The sequence below is a fragment of the Bos grunniens genome, chromosome 24, assembly GCF_055505025.1.
Source record: "Bos grunniens cultivar Pamir isolate PY7600 chromosome 24, Bosgru_T2T1.0, whole genome shotgun sequence".
NCBI classification, from domain to species: domain Eukaryota; kingdom Metazoa; phylum Chordata; class Mammalia; order Artiodactyla; family Bovidae; genus Bos; species Bos grunniens.
In genome coordinates, this window is record NC_141188.1 from 34,724,683 (window position 1) to 34,750,440 (window position 25,758).

A 25,758-nucleotide genomic window follows, 5' to 3' on the forward strand; every position below is an offset into this window, starting at 1 on the left:
ACAACAATCTCTTCTGATGCCCTGCACCTAAACAAGCAACACTGTATAGCCTCTAATGTATCTTAGGGCCTTTGTCTCCTTCATCTTCCTTAGGGCTTTACCATGATCGACACTCCACCATCAGCTGCCTAGCTTCATCTCCTTCTGTCCAAAGATTTTTTAAAAAAAGAGAATATAACATTTACTGAGAGGAAACAATATGGCATAGATGTATGCCCCACTGCATGCAGTGATTTTTCGAATTCAAGGGGGCATTTATTTCAGCACTTCTGGATTTCTGTAATATTTAAATTTAAATAAGCATGCATGTCTTAGTTTTGTAAGCAGGAAAATTGATTTTTTTTTTGGCTGCTCTGTAACTTCTGACAGAGAATTCAACCCAGGCAGTGAAAACAAGGAGTCCTAACCACTGCCAGGGAAGTGGATTGGATTGCCAGGGAAGCCCCTGATTTTCTTTTTTTTTTTAACAAAAGGAAACTGGGAAAAAATTACCTTGTTGAAATAAAAATTCTCTACACATATCTTCCTTATTTTGATAATTTATCTCATATTCATACATCCACTTCCATTAAAGTGAGGCAAAAGATCCTTGTTTCCAGATTTTGTTATTTCCCATTTGTATTTGACTATTTAGCAAATCAACATTTTCCACTGTGTGAAAAATTTACTCTCAGCTCTGCATGAGGGGAAAAACCTATTTGTAATGTGAAATAAGTCATTTAAAAGTGAAATCTATAGATGGGAAGTTGGGGGGGGGAACTGCTTAAAATAGCACTGCTGAATTTAAACAGGACGGTTAATGTAACTCAATGCCAGGACCTATGTTAATATATGGAACAGGAAGAATACACACAAAGAACCAATTCTAAAATGATCTCTTCATTTTTAATTTCTTAAAAAGCATGTTCACAGCACACTCCAAGAATGCCACACAGCAGTAGTTTGCTGCTACTGTCAAATGGAGTATGTCAGAAAACAAAACAAAACAAAATTTAATGGTTAATGGTTTTTAAAATTAGTTCTTTAAAACTTCTGTAAAGTCAGTAATTCCCAGTCATTTAAATATTTGTTTCATAGTGGTAAACATTTCATGAAATGCAATGAGGAGCCCCAAATCACACTTCTCTGAAACACAATTAAAAGTTATACAACAGAAACAAAATAAATATTTTTCTAGAGAGAACGTATTTGGCATTTTAAAATAATCTTGTGTAACTAATGTTCAGATTTTACTTTTTACTATCAGACAGAGTTTAGGTCTTCAGTGATTTCAATCTGATTCTAGTAATAGGAGGAACGATGCTGTTGTTCTGAATAAGCTTCAGTCTTAATAGAGTCCATGTATTTCGTCTGCATTAAGAACTGGCGCCCCAACAGTACTAAAAATTATTAAAAGCGAGATCAGGCAGTTTAAATTAGTTGGTGATCTGGTACCCAACTTGTTTTGTATGTACTTTTCATTCTTTGAGTATATAATCTTTCTAGGTAGCCTGCTATATTTCTTTAAAAATCAGTAAGTATACAGCTTGAGTGATGTGTAAACTGAATTTTGTTTCAGTGACTTCATTAAAAATGTTAAACATGGTTGAAGATTCTACTCTGTCCTTCCAGATAATTTACATATTCATTATAAATGCAGAGCGGCTGCACCATGAGTTACATCCTAACCATTTCACCTAAATGTAGAAAAGCTGGAAGTTAAATTTAAAAACTGTGGATAGTTGAGAAGTACTTATTTATCTCTTTCAGAAATTGATGATGCCTTTTCCTTGCATATTTGTGGGAAAAAATTCAAGATGTACCAATAAAAAGCACTTTAGTTCTGTCAGCCATTCTCAAACCAAATTTCCATTTATGTCACCTACTAAAGAGAAGAAATTTCCCTTTAGAATCATGGTCACAATCTGGAAAAAGAATTAAGAAGTGCTAATTTTAGGCCATAAAATATTTGAGGAAAGATGCAACACAAAAGAGGAAGGTGAGAAAAGCCAAGTGTGTTGTAATAAATGTCTCCTTTGTAAACACATCTGTCCCTTCCTTCCATATTTGGAAATGTTAAAAATTCTCATCAAAACATTTTATGCCACAAATCCTGTAAAATCAGGTTGATTTCGGCCAGATAACCTGTAGCTGTTAAGAATTATATTACCCTATTCATATCATGAGAGGTAGTGACATTTTATTCTCTCAATGCTGAGCTAAAAATTCCACGCATCTGGTATATGGGTTACAAGGGAAAAAAAGCACAGAAGCACCATTGTACACGCCTCATGTTTTGATATTTCAAGTCACCCATAACTTCATTTGCCATTGGCAGCTGACAATCACCACTGTGTCAACACTGAAAGCAGTGGGCATTAGTGCTATTCATCATATAAGACTGGTGGACCTCCATCATCTTTCAAAAATGAAGCAGCTTTCCTTCCATTCTTCTGAACATGATCTTCATTCATTTTCTCCAAAGCTTCTATCTATAAAATACATACATTGAATCCATTGGTCAAAATGCTACTTCACAGAAATCATGCTTGAGATTGAACTGGTATTTTTACTCCCCTACAACAACATTCCTAATGACACTGGACTTGAATCAGAATTACAGTGTGTGACACAGATCACAGTGTGATACATATGTGTGTGTTTTTACTTGATTATGTTATCAGGATTGATGCTTAGTGTCTTTATCAAGCTAACCACTGGCATCAGATAGGTCTTATGATATAATCTATACAGCTTTCAGGGAACAAGAAAAAGGAAATCCGAAAGTTGACTCAGCAGCAGCAACATCAAGTAACTGTCCTGAACTAAAGGCTAGATGTACCAACTTCCCGTCACTTCTCTTCTGGCCTTAGACTCCAGCATGGCTTGGCCAAACTCAAGTCACACTGGGGCTTTCTGAAACAGATTCTACAATCATTCTCTGCTTTGGTAGGTTGTTGGGAATAATTAGTTGCTGTTTCACATTTCGGTTTTTGTTCAGTTTTGAGAGACCTTCCCTGGAGGAAGGTTTTTTTATGGTTCTGTAGATCCACTGCAATGACTGGGTATTTCCAAGGAAGGATCAAAAACATCTCAAGAAAAGAAAAATCTCTAATTTTGTTTCTGAGGGGATGAGAGGATAAACTCAGCTCTGGGTTTCACTATCTACTCCGTCCAGCTCCCCACTATCAGCGAGGTGAAAAACAGCCTTACAGCACTTACCTCAGCTAAGAAATCAGCTTCATTATCTGCCGAGATGTTTAAGCCTGAAACAGCATTGAAGAGTTCTCGTTCACCAAGGGCTTCCTTTACTCCTCCTTTCTGAAAAAACTAGTAAAGAAATATGAGGAAGTCAGCAGAGATATTAGCAAGGTTCTCTCAGAAACAGGAAACAGTGAACTTGTGAGACACTGGTGAATTCCCTCCATAATTTTTTAGCTACAGATGTTTCCAACTCAAATAAAACTGCGCTCAGGTTCTACTTGCTTCCTGTCCTCTCACACATTCGGGCTGTCTTCTGGATTTAGTAATAAGTCTGTCATGTTGCACCTTCTATACCTATGAGTGGTATACATAAAATTGCTTGGCATTGCTTTAAGTAGACACAAAATAATCACTAAATTTCATGAATTAAACTTTTCCAGTAAATTCAGACATTATTTCCAAAATGAAGTTGTTCTATCATATATAGAAAGAACATTCCTATCTGAATCTGTTGCTGACAATTCATTTCCTTTAGAAAATAGCAAACAGATGTGTCCCAACTCTGTGATGACTGAGTTTTACCTTCCCTCGTCTAGGGAACTACACCACTAGGAAGACTCTTTTCTTAGTGTAGTAACAATGGCAGGAAGCATGCAGGGTTGCTATAGTTCAGCTTCCCTTAAAGCACTGTGCATGGATTACATGTCTACTTGACGGATCAAATATTTAGAACCAAAATAAAGCTTACTCTCTCAGAAATTTAATTCATTGGCCCAAATGTGAGGCATGTAATCAAATTCTTGCAAAAAATGAAATCTGACAAATCAATCTTTGTCTCTTTATCATGAAAGCAAAGCAAAGAAGAACTAAACCCTTCCTTTAACTTCTAAGAACAGTGTCTTCTTATTGGTCTTAGGAGTCAGAAAAATATTTCAATCTATTACAGCCCACCCATAAAAAAGACAATTTACATTCCCACCTGTGAGACATTCCTACAGTCACGAAACAAGAACTCCAGGCCATGAGGGTGGGTTGGTTCTACAGACTGACTGACATCGATCAACCAGACCTGTTTAAATACACAGCACAGTGATTTCTTTACAGTCAGTCATTTACATCAAGTCACTAAGTCTGAACATGAACAAAATGCTCCTCACCTTCCCAGCATGCCAGAGCATGTTGTACTCACTGAGGTCGGCGTGTACGAGTGTACATTCGTTATATAACTGCTGCATCAACTGTGAGGAGGCAGGACAGACATTTAGGACATGAGGAACCATTCTAAGTCACCCACACAACATCTACATCAACCAATATTGTCCGGAAAGAGCAAAACCAGGGTAAAGAACTTAACTTCTTTTTTGTGCTACAGTCAAGGCTGTGCCTTTTTTTTTTTTTTAACCTCAAGGAAGGATGGGAGAACAATGAAACAATGGAAGAGATATGACGCTCTACTTCCCTGCCCATGTGACAGAAATGCGATCAGGAGGCCAAAGGGCAGACCTGGATTCCCACGCATGTGAGAGAGCTGTGGTCACTCAACCAGGGGACCTAGGCTTACCCTTCATAAAAGGGCAAACATCTCACTGAGAATTCCAAGGGGTGCACACAACTCCAAGATAAAAAGTACTTCCTGCCAGACATGTGAAAAAGAGACAGTTTTCTAAATTAAGCAGTATTATATATATATATATAATATATAATATATATATATAATATTACACATACTATGGAGAAAGAAATGGCAACCCACTCCAGTGTTCTTGCCTGGACAATCTCAGGGATGGGGGAGCCTGGTGGGCTGCCGTCTATGGGGTCACACAGAGTCAGACACGACTGAAGCGACTTAGCAGCAGCATACATACTATATGACTCACAGTGATCCCTAGCCTTAGAGAAATCAGCACTAATGTCTGTTTTCCAGCTTTAACAGAATCAAATATGAAGTTCATCACTACTTCATCTCTTCCCCAGCCACCCCACGGCCAAAAGAAACCAGAAAGGTAGGCTTGATTTTCATTGAATGTTTTCTTACTAAAGGCAGAGAAAACTGGACTAACTCTCTAGCCATATTTTAAAAAATTAATTTGTATAACATGTTCATATTCGCATCAACTGCTGCATGATATGAGAGCTCCATGCACATACTGTGCTAAAAACACCTTTCTCCGATTCAGTTAAAAAAAAAAAAGAAGTGAAGTGAAGTCACTCAGTCGTGTCTGACTCTTTGCAACCCCATGAACTGTAGCCTACCAGGCTCCTCCGTCCATGGGATTTTCCAGGCAAGAGTACTGGAGTGGGTTGCCATTTCCTTCTCCAAAGGATCTTCCCCACCCAGGGATCGAACCTGGGTCTCCTGCAGTGTAGGCAGACACTTTACCATCTGAGCCACCAGGGAAGTCTTAAAGAGACGCATAACAGTATCAGGAGCAGTTTCTTGAGCTAGAAGGATCCCAGACTGAATTTGGTTGTTGTCCCAAAATATAAATACTTTCAAGACTCCTGACATATGCCTTCTAATGCCTGCACAGATGGATAAACCACGCCTCACCATCTTCTGATCAATACTTCCTTACACTGAGAGCGAATCTGCTTCCTTCTAAGTTCCCAACACTAATGGTATTTCCTTCACTGTTTCAAGAAGGTATACAAACTAACAAGGCACTGTATCCGGTATATATAGTAACATCAAATTTTATTTAATGAAGTTTTATGAATAGCTTCTGGCTTCCATGTCACTAACACTGACCCTTCACTTGCTCCACTGGTCCATAATTTTTCTAAAACAACTCAAAACACACGCATATTGATAGAAAGACCACTCTTCAATATTAACATTCCTTCACAAACTTCAGTTTGTCCTCGTTATAATGCCTTAAAATAGTCCTGTTAGGAATTTTTTTAGTTTAGAGGAAGCATTTTTAAAAATTGGTATCTGAATGCTCTGTACGGCACAACTTACATGAAGAGTTTGATAGTAGGCGTCTTTCATTTCTTCACTGCTGAGCTTTACTTCTTTCAATTTAGGGGCTGGAACTTGATCATGGCCAATAAAAGACATAACTAAAATGTGTTTCTTGAGTAGTACAACTGTTGGACAAGGAATTCCAGCTCTCTGCATCCTATACACAAAGAAAGGATCAAGAAGGTAAAGACCAGTAGGAGAGAATATTTCATTTATTCAACAAATATCTAACGAGGTCCTGCAATGAGCTGTCACTGTGTTCCACTCTGGGGAATGCTGGAATGCAAAGGCAGTATGACACAGCCTCTGCCCTCACAGAGCCTGTGGCCTGGTGAAAAACACAGATGAGTGAGGAGATGATGACAGCACAATGTGGCATGGGCACTGGCAGAGGTGCGGGTAGGCAGCATCGAGGAAGAAGCGGGCAGACGGAACCAGCCAGGCTCAAACTGTGGGGAGGCGTGGTGCGGAAGCTGCTATGAGACGCAGAGGCATCAGGGTGCACAGTCCAGGTGTGTGTGTGTGTGTCTGTGTGTGTGTGTGTGTGTGTCTGTGTGTGTGTGTGTGTAAATCCACACAGTTGGATCTTGAGTGGGAGCAAGGACACGTGGTGGGCTGAGCCCACAGAGAACGGCTGGCTCCGCATCACAAAACAGCTTTGAACTTTACACTCAAGACTATGGGAGCTACAGGAAAATGTTAAGAAAGGCAGTGATGAGATCTCAGTAATACACAAAACAGCCTGCAGGGCAGAAAGGCCTCTTGGGAAATTATCCTAATTAGAAGTCCTACTAAATAGAAGACTTGCAACTAATAAATATGGATAATTACGTTTGAAAACAAACAACTTTAGGAAAAGCAAACTAAAATTAAAAGCTTTTAATAGTTCAAATATAGGAAGGTTTGTAAATAAAGATTAGTAGTCAATTTCTTGGTTGACAAAACAATTTCCTTGATAAATTCTGCTTAGAGAATTGGACAACAAGTCTAATAAATTAAAACAATTGCAATCAGACTGGTAAAACCCTGCCCTGACCAAATTAACAAATATTAGATGGGATAAACCTTTCCTGAAACAAAAAAGGAAATTATTATTTATAATATGCCTAACTGGAAGCTGGAAAAGAGCATTTAGATATATGACAAAATATCTTTAGTAGAAAATGACTTAATTTCCCTCAAACTTTACTGAGGAAAAGAAAAAACAAAATGGATTTTTCACCCTATGAGTATGAATTCAGGTTATACACATGGAAATGCTTTCTTATAGAAGCCCTCCTTAAATACTAGAATTTCAAGGCCTTTCATGCTTTCTACAAATGAATTTAAAAGAAAGCATGGGTGTTTTTGCCAGGCTAGTAGACTTAATACAAAGAGGTGATCCCCCAGACGACTTCCAGCACAACGATTTTCTTTACCTTGTAAGATTGTGCATTTCTTTTTCTGCCCACATGCGGATGATCTTACGCGGATTTAGTTTACTGAAGCGATCTTTAAACCTGAAATCATCTTTAATATATTTGTCACGATTCTTAAACTCATTAAGGGTTGTTTTAAATACCTTGATGGCACATTCTGTAGGTATAACTTTACTATCTTCCTTTCCATCCTCCATGCTAAGTGGAAGAAACAAACATTAAGTCAGTGTCGACTGCCAGGTAAAAAACAATTTCAAAATTAAAGACTTTACGACAAGAAAGTAGATCTATCTTCTCTGAGAATGGAAGCCTTGGGGTGTTTTGTTTTTTTAAGCCTCCACGTTTTAGAAGAAAACCTTAGCTTTTAGCTTTTTTAATAAGACACACTTTCAAATAAATTGTCAATGGTTTTCACAACCCATAATATAATCATTTAATGACTATGGAATTAAACTTGAACAATGAAGACGTATACACTTGCCCAAAGTTTATTCAAATTTCCTTAATGAATTTTTTTCCTTTTTTTTTTTTCCGTACACTTTAAAATAGGCTGCAGTCTGCCTGGAGTCCCTCTCCCTCCCCACAGCCAACCCCACAGCACAGACTGTCCACTCTCACTTTCCAAACACACACCAGCAGTCTCCTATTCTTCATCTTCATTACCTGTCAGTCTGACCAAAGTCATCTTTCAACTATCACCACAACTTTCTAACTGATCTGTTTCTTCTCTTGCCTGACTAGAATTCATTTCCCACACAGCAATCTGAGTAATCCTTTGAAAATGAGACTCGAATCTGAGCTTTGGTTCCCACTGCACTGAAAAAGCAGACTCCTTACCCTGGCTTACAGAGTGTTGCCTGATCCACTCTTTGCTTCTCCAGCCTTCTGGCTCCTCCTCACACACTACACTCCAGGGACACTGCTTTCTTAGTCTCCCAAAGATACCAAGCTTACACCTGTCTGAAGGCATTAGCACTAGCTGTTCTTTAGTCTGGAACGTTCTTCCTTCTGATATGTGATACTGAATCCAGGTGTGTCATTCAAATCCAGGTTTAAATGTCACCTCATCGGAGGTTTCCCAGTCCTACTGATAAAAAGCAGTCACTCAGTCACTATGACATCACCCTGTTTTATCCATTTGCATGGCACTTATCTGACAGTCTTGGGAGGGGACTGGAGGAAGGGGTGAGAAGGAAGTACAGTCTATGAAAGCAGGGACCTCCCTTGTACCAGTCATTGCTATAGCCCCAGTACACAGAAGATGCCTGGAACATGGTAGCTGCATAAATACTCAGTGAATGAACAAACCAGTTTTCAGTGAGACAGAATAGAGATTCTCTCCAAGGAAGAAATGATAATTTAAAGATGTTATAGACATCTCTGGATTTTGAGGTAAGTTCTCTGTCATTGAAATAGTTTAACCATAGGTAGATGAGGCCCTATCAAAAATACCACTGAGGAGATTCCTCACTTGCAAGGTCTCCAGGATAGAATCTAATTTATAAGATTCATGTTGTCATTCTCCTACTAAAAAAAGCTTCCATGTTTCTCGGTAAATTACACAACTGTCTGCCGAGCTCTTAAGATCTTCCTTACCAATTTCTGGTTTGCTTACACAATTTTATATCTTATTACCTTTGAATATGTAACTTCTAATTTTCTCACTGTCTAATCCCATTGTCTAAATTTCAATACTCCCATTTTCAGCACTCCCTCCTCCACTTTTTTAAGAATTAAACTTTATAAATTAAGGTGAAATTTCCTTTGATTACCACCTGTGGTAGTTAGTTTCATTCCCCATTTCAACTCTTGAGAGACAATCACGATCATGAATAGTACTTTTCTAATCTTTTAAAAAAGATACATACATATGTATTAAAAAAAACAACCTATGTATGTTACATTCTGTATAACTTTTACCAGTTCTTACTGTAATGTCCTCCTCTTGAATATATCATAAGCTCTTTGAGAGTAGAAACCATGTTATACACTTATTTCCTGAAAAAATCTAGCACACGTTACTATTCAAATAACTGTTGATTACTTGGTCAATGTGAGCATGACAGAACCCAGAAGAGCTCTGTGGCAGGCAGGACCTAAAAGGGTCCCCAAGATCCCAGTCCCTGGTGTACATACCTATATAAGCCCCTCCCTTGAGTAGATTACACTATAGTAAAAGTGATGGTACAGTCATTGCCAGGATTATCTACCATCCTTTAAAACTCAGTCTTAGTAGACCCAAGGCAGAGAGTTTCCTGATTATTCTGAGATGCAACCTGCTGTACAAAAGGGCTTCATGACTAGAACGTACATGGAGCTCAGAGCAGTCCCTGGCTGGCAGGCAACCAGAAGGTGGAGACCTCTGTCCTACAGTCACAAGGAACTGAACTGCGCCTAAGGAAGACGACCTCATGCTCCGGTAAGGGACAGAGCCCAGCTGACATGCAAGACTGCAGTCCTGGGAGACCCTGAGCAGAGAACCCAGCTAAGCTGTGCCTGCCTGAACTTTTGATCAACAGGAACCGTAAGATAATACATAGGTGTTGTTTTAAGTTGCTATATCTACGGTAATTTGGTATGCAGCAGAGAAAACTAACTTACACTTTAAAATGTATTTACTCTCAGCTGTTGAAAACCAAATGCTCTCTAGCTTTACTAACTTACAAATGCCAAAGTATAGATTATAACACCAATTCCACCATAAGCAAAGGGAGCCCACTTGTTCTATCTAAGGATCATTAAGTTGAACAGAAAATGGACAAAGAATAAACAAGGAAAATGGCACGAAAAAGAAACCCAAGTGGCCAATACATGTGAAAAAAAAATACAACCTAATCATAACTAAATAAACGCACACCAAAACACTAAAGAGGTACTTTCCATCTTTTACTCTGAGAAAAAAATATTAAGTTTGATAAGACTAGGCATTGATGAGGATGAGGGAAACAGGTTCATACTGCTTACTGGTGGTGGCATAAACTGGTTAACTGTCTCATCGGGCAATTTGGCAACACCTACTGACATTCAGAATTGTGCAACCTGCAGATCTAACTAGCTCATAGGGAAAAGTGTATTTGCCTCACTTTTAAGAAATAAACAAATTTAAGATTTCTGGCCTTTGGTGTGACACATAAGAAGAAAAAGTTATAAAGAATTTTTAATGAATAACAGAAATCAAGAAACATTGATTGCTGTAACAGCCAGCTCAGCGGGCCAAACAGTGAGCAAAATCTGGTACTCTCCCTTCAGTAAGGCCTTCCACTGTTTAACAGAAAGGGGAAAAAATGCATGTAGTCTTTGCCCCAGCAATTCCAAATGTTAGGAATTTAGTTTAAGGATTTATTTGCAAAAGTACACCAAAGCTTATGTACAAAGATATTCCTGTATATTTGTAGAGTGGAATGTTCTACTATAAAAATGGTATGATATAAACCAGTAAAATAGAAGGACTTGAGATATATTAATTGAAAAAAAAAGATGCTGAATGCAGCATATAAACAAAAATAAGAAATACATGCATAAAAACTTCTATAAGACTAGACTAAACACTATTAATAGTGGTAACCTTTAGAGGGAAAACCTGTGGGGCCACAGCTGGTAAGATGAAGGCTGCTGCTGCTGCTGCTAAGTCGCTTCAGTCATGTCCGACTCTGTGCGACCCCATAGATGGAAGCCCACTAAGGCTCCCCCGCCCCTGGGATTCTCCAGGCAAGAACACTGGAGTGGGTTGCCATTTCCTTCTCCAATGCATGAAAGTGAGAAGGGAAAAGGAAGTCGCTCAGTCGTGTCCGACTCTTAGCAACCCCATGGACTACAGCCTACCAGGCTCTTCCATCCACGGGATTTTCCAGGCAAGAGTACTGGAGTGGGGTGCCATTGCCTTCTCCGCTACTTTCATTTTAATCCTTTTTGTACTGTTTAATTTTTATTGTGAGGAACTTTTCATTTTAAAATAATTTGTGCCATTAAGTTATGTTTGCCTGATCTCAGGGAACCCTCAGTTGAAATTTGGAAAAAGAGCAACAGAGCTTAGAGGTAAAAAAAAAAAGGTTTATTAAGATTAATTTATACCAGGTATAGTCAAATACGATCTCAATCACCCCAACTAAAATCCTATGAAGGGAGGGTCAGTTTTCAAGTAAGTTTAGTAGACTGCTTCAGATCACATTGCTTAAAAAATGTTGAGTCATTTTAACCTAACATTCATTTTTATCCCTTTCATTTTAGAACTCAGTATAATTCAATACATGATTATATGTGTATGTCTCATCTAAAAAGGGAGACAAGTTAAATAAGAAAACCAAGGGCAAGTACTTGAGAAGTAATTGTTTGAATCCCTTTAAGTATATAACAAATACCTTCTAAAGCTAAAAATAACTAGAATAATCTGTAATCTATTTTAACATTTTTGTTTATAAACACTGCTAACATAAAGGATTAGCTGAGCTAGTAAGCCTTGCTGAACTAGTAAGACTTCAGAGCTAAGTAACCAGATGACATCATATTCCTGGTTTGCACATTCTCTCTACAGGCTCCACGTTTAAAATGTTTTCTCTTCCTCATGCCGTCCTTTATTCGACTAAGATCTTGTAACAAAAGTAAAGTGGGTAGGATCTAAAATGACAAAAAAGCTTTAAAGACATTTCTTTAAGTATAACTCTCCCAACTTGGCACCAGAGTCCCATAGAGAAAAGTTTTGAATCAAACTCAGGTTCAAATTTTGCTATGCCACTACAGCTGCCTGTGTGATATAGAACAATTACAATAATATGAAAAATAATACGTTCATAGAAAAAAGACTGGAGGAGTCTACACAAAATTATTACTGGTTCTCTCTTGATGGTAGAATTGGGATGACTTTTTTTTTTTTTTGGCCACACGGCGAGACTTGCAGAATCTCAGTCCCCCAGATCAGGGACTAAACCTAGGCCACAGCAGTGAAAGTATCGAATCCTAACCACTAGACCACTAGGGAACTCCCTTGACTGTGTTTTTCTTTTTATGTCCCTATATTGCTAAGACTTCCTAAAATAACACTTTAAATTTTGATCTTATGTAAATTCAGAACAAGGGACTAAGCTTTGGTTTATATTACGGTACTGTTTTCTGCTCATTTACCTCCCTCCATATGCATGAAAGACAACAGATTCCTTTCCTGTACTAATACAGCCAGTGATTGTCTCCAACATTCCAGAGTTGACCATTTTATACATAAGTAAACGTGTCTTAGGATCAACTGCTTTTTCCTGGAAAAGATAAAGTGCTGTAAGTGAAAATGACTGGTAATCACAAAACATTTTCTGAACCATTTCTAATATCTAACATTCAAAATATATACTTTTTAAAACTTATTGTTCATTTACTTAGATGTATATATAACAGGCTCTTAAAAGAGGACTGTTAAGATACCATCCATTCCTATAACTCTACTGTCTCTGAAAGTAAATATCTAAAAGAACTACTAAAAATCAGATTCTAGCTTAGTCAAAGTTTTATCTTTAAACTTTAAATAGCTCTCCTGATGTACCTACCATTAGTTTGTTTTTCTAAAAGTTTAAAAATTATTCTCAAGATACTAGACACTAACTTCATTAATGTAAAACATTATAAACTATTATGTTATTATAAATATATCATGACAGAAAACAATTTCTCATATGCAATGAAAGTAACATAGTCCAAATTAATTATGACCACTGAAAGGCTAGTCTTGAGTAACTGGTTAATAACCACTACATGAAATCTGAAAGTCAAATGGCAAGGCTACTTGGGTTTTATTCACACCTTTGATTTGAAAAGTCAATCTCATGAAAAAATATCAAACATGAACTTTTGTCTTGTTTTTCCCTCCAAACGTGAAGTTTTCCAATGTGAATCTTTCCATTAAACGTAAGAATACTTACTGCAGTGGAATGCTCCTTTTTCTCATGGAGGCGGGCACTTCGACGTTCTTCTGAGTAGGCATGTTGTTTTAAAGCATTGAAAACATGGTTTGATAGTTTTAAGTCCATTCCAATTCCATCTCCTACCTGAAACCCAGGTGCAAACTGCCAAAATGAAAAAGAAAAATCAGTATCTGAATACTTTAACATGGGACACAGAAAAACAGTTTTACTCGGATTAGGTTACCTACTCAATAGATGATAATGCTATGAAGGCAGAATCCACAGACATTACAGAGGAAAAACCAAAATAACTCACCAGTGAGCTCAACAGAAAGGCAAACAAGGCTTTTTAAAGAAATTTCATCCCAAAGGAAGGGAGGGTTTATTTTATGCATAGAAAACATCCAAACACATCTGAAAACTAAGGTATTTTAGCATATCCTCTGAACTTTGCTTTTATATCAAAGGATATATTATATTTTGAAATCACACCAAGTCTTACCAAAAAAAAAAAAAAAAAAAGAACAATTTCACAGTCAATTATTTTTGAAGAGTAGGGTAAAATAGCAAGCTATGCTCACACCATGACAGTTACGTATAATATGGAAGCCACTAGCCACATGTGGATGCTTACATTTAAATTATTAAAATAAAATTAAAAATTCAGTTCCTCAGTTGTACCAAATTTCAAGTACTCAGCTGTCAAATATGGCTATCATATTAGATAGCACTGGTACACACAGTGTGTGCTTTATCACAAAAAATTACACTGGACAGAGTTGTTCTAGAGTCAGACAAGTATTTGTTCTGAAGTCTAAATGTTTTATATTTGCCATGATATTTATGAAGGAGGAAAAAAATGCCATTTTTCTTTTTCTATTTTTCGAAAATCACGTTTTGTTTCTGATTTTGCAGGGGTAGGCACAAGATAAAAAATTTAAAAATTATAACAGGGTATACAGTGGGAAGTATTTCCACCACCCATTGTTATCCTCCAGTCACCATTGTTATGTTTCTCAGGTATTTCATGGAAAACTGAGATACTGAAAAATGTTACTTTCATAAGAACAGTTTCTTAATTTTAGAATCAATGTAAATCAAACTAGTTTTCTTAATAGTGTTGGAGAATTTTATTCTGAGGTACAATATATTCTCATCAGTGGCTGAGTTCCCATGGTTTTGACGTACTGTCTTCTAAAATATCTCTAGAAAGGATGAAGGATATTGTTAGAAACTCAAGATAGTGTATTTAGAATCCTATGTTTTTAACTTATTCTAATAAAACTTTAGGATATTTATGATTTAGAGGAATCCTTTCTGTAACTTACATTTTCCATTCTGGCTGTGTTCTTTCTCCCACATACTACTTCATCGTGTTTGGTGGTGATGTCTTTTCCTTTTCCAATAAAACCCTTTTTGGGAGTAGGAATTGGTTTTGCTAAAGGTGATTAAAACAAGTCAAGTATGTAAAAATAGCAGAGACTAAACTGCTGCATTCATTATTGTCTGAAAAAGATACCTGAATCTAGTAGTAAAGTACCAAATGAGAGTCAAAGATAAATATACAATACTTAATCCTCCTGTCTCCCCATTCTATGCCCCCAGAAGGTCAAAGCCCTGATACCTGGTCTGTAGGGGTCATCACGAGTGTCCTGCCAGTCAACCTCATCTTCAGAGCTATCACTGTCTTCGTAAGGATGCACTTTTCGATAATTTTCAAAGGAAATGCAAACTTAAAAGGCAAAAACAGTGGAAGATTTATTTAGGGCCCATTACAGGCATTTCCTACCACCCAATGGGGTTGTCACAATAAGGTCATAGTACCTTTGCTATCTCCATTGAATTTTTTTTCTTCACGCCTAAGCTGGGCATCATATTCTCTGTCAAACTCCATCTGTAGCATCTGAGCCAGCATTAGGTCGCTGGAAGTGTCAATGTTTTCTCCAGTAATAAATGGTCCTTCAGCAACACTATTCAAAATAAGGCAATATAAACTAATATAATGTGCTGGTGTAAACAGATGCTACCAATTATGAGTGAGATGTGCCTTTTCAGTGTTAACACTGTACTGAAGCAAGAATGGAGGAACTTTACCAAACCCTTCACCCTCTCCTGCCCAGCTGCCCTCTGACCAACAGCAGGCACCTGTGAGAGCACCGAACAGGATTAAGGGAGCTTTAAGAAACAGAAAGCTAAAGGGCCTATCATAAGAACCAAGCAGACCCCAAATTCATTTGTTCTGTATTCTGATCAGAGGAGGGATGATGTATATATGGAAAGATAAACTATAAACACTTAGTCAAAACTGTTAATCTATTTGATTATTATTTGTTAATCTATTTGATAACAAAGTTCAACTGCTGCAGTAACTGAAACCCAGAGAAACTGAGCAGTTTGCCCAAGATAATACTGAAAACTAGTCACAAAATTGGGACTAAAACCCAAGGATCAGTGAACTCCCAAAATGGTGCTCCTTCTATTGCACTGCTTTTCTAAATCTCTGACTCATTTGTCATGACAATCACTAATCAAATCCTAAGACTTGGCTATGGTCAGTTGCTAGATCAAATAGATTCTTTGTGACTTTTACTTACGTAACTTCAGGAAAAGCGGCAGCTTCTTCTTCTAACTGCAATTCTTTAGCCAACTGCTCACTCATTACATCAGACAAAGAACAAGATATTGTATTTTGAGGGGTAGCCCATGGACACTATTAAAAAAAAAAAAAAGGGCAATTCAAAATAATGAAATTAAAGTGACTTCCAAGCTTGGAAATAAGGTATCTTTTGAAAATTAGAGGAGTTAAATAAACTCAAAAGGAATGTTTAGTTTTTTGCAGAAATCATCTTGAAGGTAAAAATAGCTCCTAGCTCAGATCTAATCAAAGACACACCTAGACTATGACAGCCAAGAGCACTTTCCAGCCTGCTTGGTGGGAATGTCCTTATAGTGGAGGGGAGCCCAGGCTACGCCAGCATCACCTGACTAGCCACTGAGTTCGTGTGATGCCCCTTGTTCTGATATCATGCTCACCAAGCAACTTATACTTTGCTCACCTTCCACTTATAATTTGGCTTCCTGGGTAGATTCTGTTAGAGGAACAGGCTATACCAACTACCATAATTCAAAGCCCACTTAGAAGTTACACTTCCTTCTAATTTAAGTAGTAAGTCTTCAACAAGTATATAGTGTACAGCAGCCCCTTTCAAGATAACCTGGGATATGCTAAAACAAAAAAAACTCAGCAGTGACAAACAATGAACCCTATACTTCTGAACTTTAGAAAATGAGAAATGGATTCTTGAAACAATATTACTAGAGCAAAGTAGTATTCTGTGAGACTCTTCAAGAATAGCTGGCCGGTCATCCCTCCTCAATGGCATCACCATCTAAGCCCTCCTGCAATGTGTATAAACCGCAGCTTTATTTCACAATTCCTAATTTTTGAGGAGAGAAGCTTCACTGAGCAGCAGCAAATGACTCCATCTGCTAGTCCAGTGATTAAGACCATTAATACTAATAAGAGGTGTAAGTATCTCCTGAACTGGTTCTCTATCCCCTTTCCGAAGTGTCATCCTCCCATCACTGGGTTACTCACTGTAAGAGCCTCCTAACTGCCTTCTGTTTGCTTCCACTCTCCACACCACAACACAACGGTTTTTCTAAAATGTAGATTTGACTGGCTCAGTTTCCTTATTAAAGTTCTTTTATTGCTTTAATGTTTCCCACTGCCTTCAAGATAAAGTCCAAACATTTCTTAACCACTACCACTCCTCAGAGTCTAATTTAGAATAGCATGTGATGGTAAGTGTTTTAGCCAGAGTCCAGCATAGGGCTTCAGACCTAAAGAGGCATTCAAGTTCTTTACTGAACAGGCACCAAAAGGAAACCTGGGGATATGTCAAGGAACTGCCAGGGTGTCCCTAGGCTGGAGAGGTCTGATTTCTTTCTACACCGCTCGTAGGTTAAAGTCCTCCTCTCCACCGAGCAGTCAGCCCCTCTGCCCACCCACTTCTCAGGCTTCTAGTCTCTAGCTAGCAGTCAGTTAATTCTAAGATGTTAAAACATCTGTGGACAATCTCTCAAAGAGAGGTAAATAATGAAAGGCAGTCACTGTGTTATTTTGGAGGCAGAGATTTACCTGCTTCCAAGACAGACTGAATGGGAAAGGGAAACATGCAGAGACTGAGAGCACCAACAAGACACCAGGACTGCTCAGTCCTGCGGACCGCGCTCCTAGGAGCCTGAGGCTCTAGAGCTGGACTGCTCTGTACCCCTGCTGGCCAGCTCAGCTGGGCACCTCACACTGAGGTGACTTCCTTGGGTGGGGTAAATAAGTAAAGATTTCTGAAAGTCTGCCAACTTCCATACTTTGAAATCACATCTTCAAACCAGTAGCCCAAAATTCCTCCTTAAAATGTTCCAGGCTGTGAGGGACAGCTTCCAGGCATGGTAGCTCTCCACCATGGCTCCACCAGGCTCAAGTGGTCATCATCCTGAGGGGGGCTTAGAAAAGGCACTGGGGCCCCTTCTCCAAATGGGCACCATGGGGTGAATGGAGGGGAATCTTCTGTCATATTGCAATTCTTCAGGAAGTCGTCGGCTCCCTCTGTCAAATGTTTAAGGAGATAAGAGTAAAAGGCCCTTGTTCTACTCAAGCAGTCTGACATCATTTCCCACTACTGCTTTCAACAAATTAAAACTCACCAGGGCATCCAGATCTGATGGGAAACTCCAACCACTTCCAGTTAGTTATTCTGCTTTAAGTGACATCTACCAAGCCCATCATTAGCTCCCTGACTCCTGTTCACTGAGGACCCCTGACCTACCCTGTTTTCCTCTCCTGGGAAACTGCAACCACTGAACGCAGCAATGTGGGGTCTTCACAGCTGCCATCCTCCCTCACCTGCTGGCTGCAGACGGGAGGGAAATCATTCCCCCTTCCCTCTACTCTTCAAGATGCATCACAAGCTGCCCATCCCGCTTTTTGTTTCTTTTTAAAGATTTTACTGCACACAACTAGAGGGAAAGAATCAACTTAAAAACAAAAAACAAAAAAACAACAGCAAACACGAAGGAGGTACATAATAACAAAAATTCTGTCCTCAACTTGAAGCCAGTCAAGGGAACCATAACTTACAGGAAAGTTCCTTTTCAGCTCATGCAGCTGGAAGACATAATCTAGGCAAAATATTTAAGTGGGTAATTTTACTTCTCAAAACAAGGACTTCTGCAAAATGTGATCTGAGCCTACACAACAATACTAATTTTTTTTTTTAACTTTCAATTGTAGAGTATTTTTACAGTAACAACAACAAAAAAAATCACCAAGATTGTAGAGTCACCAGATTCCCTATACCCAGCATCCCCGTGTAAATACTGTACATGTGTCACAATTAATGAACTCAATTAATTAAATTGAGCTCATTAATTAAAGCCCATACTTCATTCAGATTTCCTTAGCTTCCCTCTAATGTCTCTATTCTATTCCAGAATACCATCCAAGATACCACATAACATTTAGTCATCATGTCACCTTAGGTTCCTCTTGGCTGTGAGTTTCTCAGACTTTCCTTGTTTTTGGTGACCTTAATGGTTCTGAGGAGTACCACTAATCCACTTGTTACAGCTCTTTCCAACAGAGCTACACACTTCCTCACTTTTGCCTACAGTATGTCCATTCTCCCTTTTTGGAATATTCCCTAAAATTCATTGCTCATAACAGCAGCTCGGCATTTTGTAACTGGGGACCCCCAAGTCCCTTTCGGGGTGTCTAAGAGGTCAAAATTATTTTCATAATAGTTCTAAAAAAGTTTCCACTCTCATTCTCTCAAGAGTGTAGAGTTTTCCAGAGTCTGTATCGGATATGATGGCAGCACTCTGGTGGCTACTAGAATGAGTGCCTGTGAACTGTGTCCTCCAAAAATTTCAAAGGTAGTGGGTTTAGAATATGAACGTGAATTTTAACTACTATATATAGGATGGTCCTGCTCTACAGCACAGGGAACTACAGTCGATATCCTGTGATAAACCATAATGGAAAAGAACATAAAACAGAAGCATGTATATGTATAGCTGAATCATTTTGCTGTACAGCAGAAATTAAACACAACACTGTAAATCAACTATACTTGAACCACATTTTTTTAATGTGCATTTTAAAAGATTAACTCAGTTCGTTCTCAGTGTCTACCGTGCTATTACCCATCTGCAATTATGCCTGCTAAAATCTACGTATTTGTAAGGATGGATTTTCTTCATATATTTCAACTGATACATACTGCAACGGACTGAAGAAAAACGAGCTATGAAAATCCAGCTGTCTTCTACAAAGTTACTACATTAAAGAGATTTGCAAAAATCCAAAATACTACTTCACTAATTTTTCATTTTGGAAAACAGCTTTTTTTTTGGTAAAACATAAAAATATTATTTATATAAACATCATGATTTATATCACTTAATAAAGTTTTTCAATATCTGTTTGAATTTCTGATATGACAAATATCAATCGATATAACCAATATAAACAGAAGTTCTTGGAGTTCTCAATGGTTTTTAAGAGTATAAAGAAGTCCTGATGGAAACGTTTTCAGAATCATTAGCCTTTAACATTCTTTCAATTTTCCAAGGTTTTCCTCAAATCTCCACTTACTCCACACAGGTTTCTATAATCACTTCCATCTTCCAAGAGGTTAGAGAAGGAAATGATACTTGCGGTGTGATACCTGCAGTGTATTTCTATTGTTTCCCCCATGAAAATGCTGTCTTCTCAACAGAACATCAGTAAACCCCAAGATGATCTTTTATTGCAAGATGAAAATGAAGTTTTATAGTTCTGATGATGCACACTTAAATGAAAATATGACGGATGTCAAATATATTATTGAATTAGTTTTGGAAGTGAAGTTTGTTCTGAGCTTAGGTATTCTGAGCAAAGTTTGTCTCATCTGACATTTTTACAAGCTTTACAACCTTACCTGGAGAAATTTAACATGTATAGTATATATTTATTAGTGTCTTTCTAATGATTTGTTCTTTTACATCTACTGATCTTGACCTTGTAAACAAAGCTTTGACAGGAAAAAAATAAACAATGTAACAGGCAGATGTAACCACATTTGCCAATTAAATATCCTAGATTCTCCTTATGGTTGTATGAGAACTTTTATAAAAATTTCCTTTACAGTACTTAACAGCTCATACTTCCCCCACTTTCTGTTAAGACCTGGTATGAAGATCTGATAAGATTAATGAGTGACCCTTTAAATGGAACAAATGTTCTGTGTGAATATGTAAAGAAGTCGGTGAATTGGGTAAAGGTGGTCAAAAGATAGAAACTTCTAGTTAACAAAATAAATAAGGCATGAAATGTACTATACAGAATGATAATTAATCTGTTAATAATGCTGTATTGTACATGTGAAAGTTGCTAACAAAGTAAATCTTAAACGTTCTCATCATAAGAAACAAAATGTAATCCTGAATGCTAAATAGACTTACTGTGGTGAGCATTTTGCAATATATACATGTATCATTATGTTGTACATTATGTTGTACACCTTAAATTAATATGTTGGTAAGTGTCCATTTTATTTTAAAAAATGAACAATTAGGAAGTTAAAAAAGTTAGATTCCTTCACAACTTTGAGGAACATAAAATCTCAATTCTGCTTTCAAGAAAACCCTCCATAAAGTGGCAGAAGAATCTTTTCATCCTTCTAGTGAAAGTATCATGAAAAGCAGTAGCCCGAAATCAGAAACCAGATGTTAAATGAGCATTTCAGTTGGCCATTACAGGAAAAAGCATAAACGTTAAAACTCAGACATAACCATCTTACAGTTTGTAAACACTTGAGTATTAGCCTGGAGGGGAGGAAGGGTGCGCCTGGACTTATCTCCTAAACTTACTACTTCAAAAACAACAAACTGCCCAAGTAGGATGAGCACACTTGACAAGTTAAGGAAACAGCTCCCTCAACCACCTTTCTGTCTGGGTTTCTGTGAATAATTGGGCTGACTCATTTGGCTGGAGAAAAACAAGTTCGTGCTTGCCTTCCCTCAAACGTCAGCATCTCTAAGCCAGTCCCGCCCAAATACATGCTACGGGGGTTCAGAAACCAAGGTGCAGAACCAGACGGGAGACTCCAAACCGGGGTGGCCTTTGGTAGCCTGTGCCCCTTCCCTGCCTCTCTCTCCCCGACACCCGCAGCCCCGCCACCCGTCCTCCTTTTCCCAGGCGGTTGGTATTCAGCCCCAAACTCCCCAAGTCACCTGGGGAGCCGCTTCGGCGCCTGCCATCCTCTCCGGGTCCTCCGAGAGGACCAGTCAGGAGGCTACGGCAGGTGCGTCAGCGCCGACTGCCACTCACCTTGTTGGGTCCCCAGGCCGCTGCTGGCCCGGGCTCAGGGGATGCCACTCTGACCAGATCCATGTAGGGGAAGAAGTCAGCGACGAGAACAGAGCAGAGAGGTGGCAGGACCGGGAAGCAGCTCCGCCGAGGAGACAGGCGGCGGGGCTGGGACGGCAGGGTGCTGGTGCCGAAGCTCAGATGACAGATGGCGGCTGCGGCAGCCGCGTCCGGAACTAGACCGCTTCTCCTCCGCCTTTTACGCTGGTACGCTCGCTTCCGATTGGCCGCCTACGGGGCTCCACGTTAGGTCACCTTTCTCCGCCCCAGAGGACCGCACTTCCGGTCGGTGCCCTGGCCGGAGGCTGGTGGTCACTGTCACTCTTTACTAGCAGGGCAGCTCCCGGGTGTGGCTTCCTCTGGTCAGGCTCTACGATGACCCTGAACCACCTCTTTGTCTGCGCGAGAGGGCAGCTGGATCAAGTTAAACGGAATCAGAGTGCGTGGACTGTAAATAAACAAGCAGAACAGACTCTGTTCATTCATTATTTCCCGGAGTGGATTCTAAACTGAGATGAGATGTGAGACAGAAAATGGCAGGTTTAGAGAACGGAGATTGAAGGAAACGGTCGGGTTTTGTTTTTATTACAGTTGTCGGTAGGAGGCGGGGCGAGGAGTGTGAAATTTTGTAAAATGTATTATGTAACATGGAGCAAAAATAGGATTGCGTAATAAACGTTTTGGTTCAGCTTTTCATAATGTGACCGGAAAAATCCGGAATAGGTAAATCTATGAAGACAGAAATCAAACTGGTAGTTGCCAGGGAACAGGGTTGGGAGGAGGCAAACGAGGAGTGATTGGTTAAGGGGTAAAGGGTTTTCTTTTGGGTGATGAAGCGGTTTTGGAACTTGTTATCGTTGATAGTTGGACAGTATTGTGAATCTGTTCAATGCCACTGAATTCTACACTTTGAAATGGTTACACTTTACCTCAGAGAAAGAATGTGTGAACGAACCGTTTAAGTGTTTTAGGGGTAAAGCAGATAGAAACCACAGCGAACAGTGGTGAGAACGAGGTCGGGAAGCTTAAGGGAGCAGGGTAAAATGCCAGGATGTTAGATGGGTGATCCATGTGGACCTTGAAATTACCCAGCAAGACGGCAGGGCTTGGGGTGGAATGGAAGAGTGTGAGTAGGTGCTGGTCTTCAGAAAATGTGCAGATTGTAACCCAGAAAGGTCGGTAGATGCTCTGCTTCGGAATCTTAGGGACAGGCAGAGATGTCAGGGGACAGCCTTATAGCAGGAGTCACGTTTTGGTAGATGTGCTGGACAAAGCAAGGCGTGCCAGCTGGCTCCCCTGCCTCGCACACCAGACAGAAATGGATAGTCTCAGAGGACACTCAGGCTTTACTTCAGACAGGGAAGAGAGAGGGCAGGCTGTGGGGACAAGGGAAGTTTCTTTATCCTGAGTTGGAATTCCAGGTTAGAACAGAGTTTGTGAGTTAACAATCTTAATGGTTGGGTCTCAACAGTTAAGGTATATACTTGATGCCATCAACTATGTGCTCCTTAAAAGGGAAGATAGAAATTTACAATATTTACAACTTACATTTACAAATATTATTAATAGGACAAATGTGGTTTACCAACAACAGCATGTTGTTGCATGTTACTTGTTTTTTTGTTTGTTTGTTTGTTTAGTCCTATATGATGCTGGGAGGGATTGGGGGCAGGAGGAAAAGGGGATGAGAGAGGATGAGATGGCTGGATGGCATCACTGACTCGATGGACATGAGTCTGAGTGAACTCCGGGAGTTGCTGATGGACAGGGAGGCCTGGCGTTCTGCGATTCATGGGGTCGCAAAGAGTTGGACACGACTGAGCGACTGATCTGATCTGATCTGATATTAAATAGTGAGTTCTTGAATGGGGTAAAGGGCATTTTGCTGTGAAATGAAATAAGTACAATGTTTAAAAGATTTAGTTTCAGTTTTTACTCCTATCATCTCTGCTGATAAACTCACTGGTGCTCAGCTGAGATGAGCTAGTCTAGAATTTGTACTCCCTAAGCACATGGAGAAGGCAATGGCACCCCACTCCAGCACTCTTGCCTGGAAAATCCCATGGACAGAAGAGCCTGGTAGGCTGCAGTCCATGGGGTCGCTAAGAGTCGGACAGACTGACTTCAACTTTCACTTTTCCCCTCCATGCATTGGTGAAGGAAATGGCAACCCACTCCAGTGTTCTTGCCTGGAGAATCCCAGGGACAGGGGAGCCTGGTGGGCTGCTGTCTATGGGGTTGCCCAGAGTCGAAAACGACTGAAGCAACTTAGCAGCAACAGCAGCAAGCACATGGAATCAGCAGATTCTTCAGTCTCTAAAGGGAACAGAATTAAAATTCTTTACTCTTTATTATTGAAATTAGTTGTCAATTTTGAAAGTAATCGTTTCAACCAATCAACAAATATTCAATAACTACTTACAACATTGCTAAAGTCCTGTGGGAGAAGAAGAAAACTATGAGATATAGTTGGAGAGATAACATATTCACATAACAATGTTGAATGACAATACAACACTTCTATCTCAAAAGAGTGCATGATTAACTGCCACATGACAGCTATAGACAGTGAATGTTTCAGGATTCTTTGCTGGTTGGAGAAATCTGGAAAGGCTGCATGGAGGAGGTGCTACCAAATTAGACAACCAATTTGGAGAGAAGCTATAAAGCTAGTTTAGCTGGAATGAACAGCATACAACTAGGTGTAAGGGTAGGAAAGTCTATTACATATTTAGTGATGACAGAATTTTCCTAAGTTTTCTAGACTGGGGTGTTATAGGTTGGTTAGGTTTAATTGGGACACAGTGATTTTTGAACCCTATGTAACCCATTGCCATTTTCCTTCTTTCTTTCTTTTTTTGACTGCACTGTGTGACTTATGGGATCTTAGTTCCCCCAACAGGGACTGAACCTGGGCCATTGGCATTGAAAGCCTGGAGTCCAAACCACTGGACTGCTAGGGAATTGCTGGTTGCCATTTTCTAACAACAAATATTTTGTTTTGTCCCCTTTACTGCACAATTATTTTTTAAATTGATATAAAGAGTTGGACATGAATGAACTGAACTGAATGTTCTGACTATAAAAGATAAAGGGAGAATAATTTTTAATAAAATATATATTCTTGATTGCATTCAGATAAGGTATCCCAAGCAGTAGAAAGAAAATAGAATGGTAGTTCTCATTCCCAGGGGCCCAGGGGGATCAGGGAAGGGTGGGGGGAAGTTGTTCTCTGGGTGTAGAGTTTCAGTTTAGCAGGATGCAAAAGTTCTAGAAATCTGTTGCACAACAATGTGCATGTAATTAACACTGCTATACACTTAAAAATGGTTAAAATGGTTAGATAGCAAATTATATGTTGATATTTTTAATACAATAAAAGTGTGAATTTTAATATGTAAATATATCTAAGTGGATTTCTTTTCATTTAGTTTGCTCAGGATTCAGTGGGGTAGCTCTGAACATTTTTCTTTCAGTGCTAATAGACTGTTGTGAATTGTTCTGTCAGCTGCTTTTCTCCCTTCTTATACCATTTTCTACCTTTTTACAAGGACTACCCGCTCTTGCTCTACAGGTGGTCACAGCCCTAGAGAACCTTATTCCTCCCCCCACATCCTGGAGAGCTGGCCCCGCCCACCGCGAGCCTGAGCGTTCTTGAGGAGGCGCTGCCCCTTTAAGAGGCGGGCACCGGAGGCGGTCGCTGCGCAGATTGGCGGAGCTCGCAGCCACGTGGCGGTCCTGGCAGCAAGGGCTGTGGCCCGGCCTTGGTGGCGGCAGTGGGGCTTCTGGGGGGTCCCTGGGAAGGGGCGCAAATTAACAGATGTGCGTGAAGAAGTGTCTGGTCGGCCTCACGTTTTGTACCTGCTACCTGGCTTCTTACCTCACGAACAAGGTGAG

General features: G+C 39.4%; 2 protein-coding genes and 1 long non-coding RNA gene across 24 annotated transcripts in view; 2 read left to right on the forward strand and 1 right to left on the reverse strand.

Annotated features, from left to right (window-relative positions):
* Positions 1–863: 863 nt before the first annotated feature.
* Positions 864–22,033, reverse strand: RIOK3 (RIO kinase 3). 2 transcript variants are annotated; one of them, XR_015153806.1, is made up of 13 exons: positions 21,823–22,033; positions 16,046–16,161; positions 15,276–15,421; positions 15,076–15,183; positions 14,780–14,889; positions 13,470–13,613; positions 12,685–12,812; positions 7,710–7,764; positions 6,146–6,305; positions 4,341–4,421; positions 4,163–4,252; positions 3,202–3,309; positions 864–2,471 (listed from the first exon to the last, which is right to left on the reverse strand). XR_015153806.1 is itself a non-coding variant. In XM_086372975.1 (13 exons), exons 1-13 carry the CDS (start codon positions 21,883–21,885, stop codon positions 2,364–2,366), a joined length of 1,560 nt encoding a protein of 519 aa, XP_086229101.1. In that variant the 5' UTR covers positions 21,886–22,033; the 3' UTR covers positions 864–2,363. The 2 variants fall into 2 exon arrangements, 1 of the variants encoding a protein (XP_086229101.1); XM_086372975.1 differs by having other exon boundaries at positions 7,567–7,764.
* LOC147346029 (uncharacterized) lies at positions 21,936–25,470 on the forward strand. Its single transcript, XR_015153821.1, has 2 exons — positions 21,936–22,068; positions 25,436–25,470. It is a non-coding gene; the product is annotated as an uncharacterized LOC147346029 (long non-coding RNA).
* A 115-nt stretch (positions 25,471–25,585) lies between these two features.
* SLC35D4 (solute carrier family 35 member D4) overlaps positions 25,586–25,758 on the forward strand; it is a 120,525-nt gene continuing 120,352 nt past the window's right edge. For all 21 annotated transcript variants that reach the window (XR_015153807.1, XR_015153810.1, XR_015153814.1 and 18 more), the window contains exon 1: positions 25,586–25,753. Coding sequence is in view for 6 of the 21 variants with exons in the window: in XM_086372977.1 (XP_086229103.1) it covers positions 25,682–25,753 (72 nt within the window). In the remaining 15 variants the exon portion in view is untranslated. The remainder of the gene's footprint in view (positions 25,754–25,758) is intronic.

Bases quoted from the DNA above. Each gene is read 5' to 3' on its own strand.
- RIOK3 (XM_086372975.1), bottom strand. From the start codon at position 21,885: ATGGATCTGGTCAGAGTGGCATCCCCTGAGCCCGGGCCAGCAGCGGCC. The intron at 15,184-15,275 runs GTACTATGACCT...TTGCCTTTTAAG, and splicing joins ATTCAATGGAGATAGCAAAG to TTTGCATTTCCTTTGAAAAT. The intron at 13,614-14,779 runs GTAAGTTACAGA...TCATTTTGGCAG, and splicing joins ACACAGCCAGAATGGAAAAT to TTTGCACCTGGGTTTCAGGT.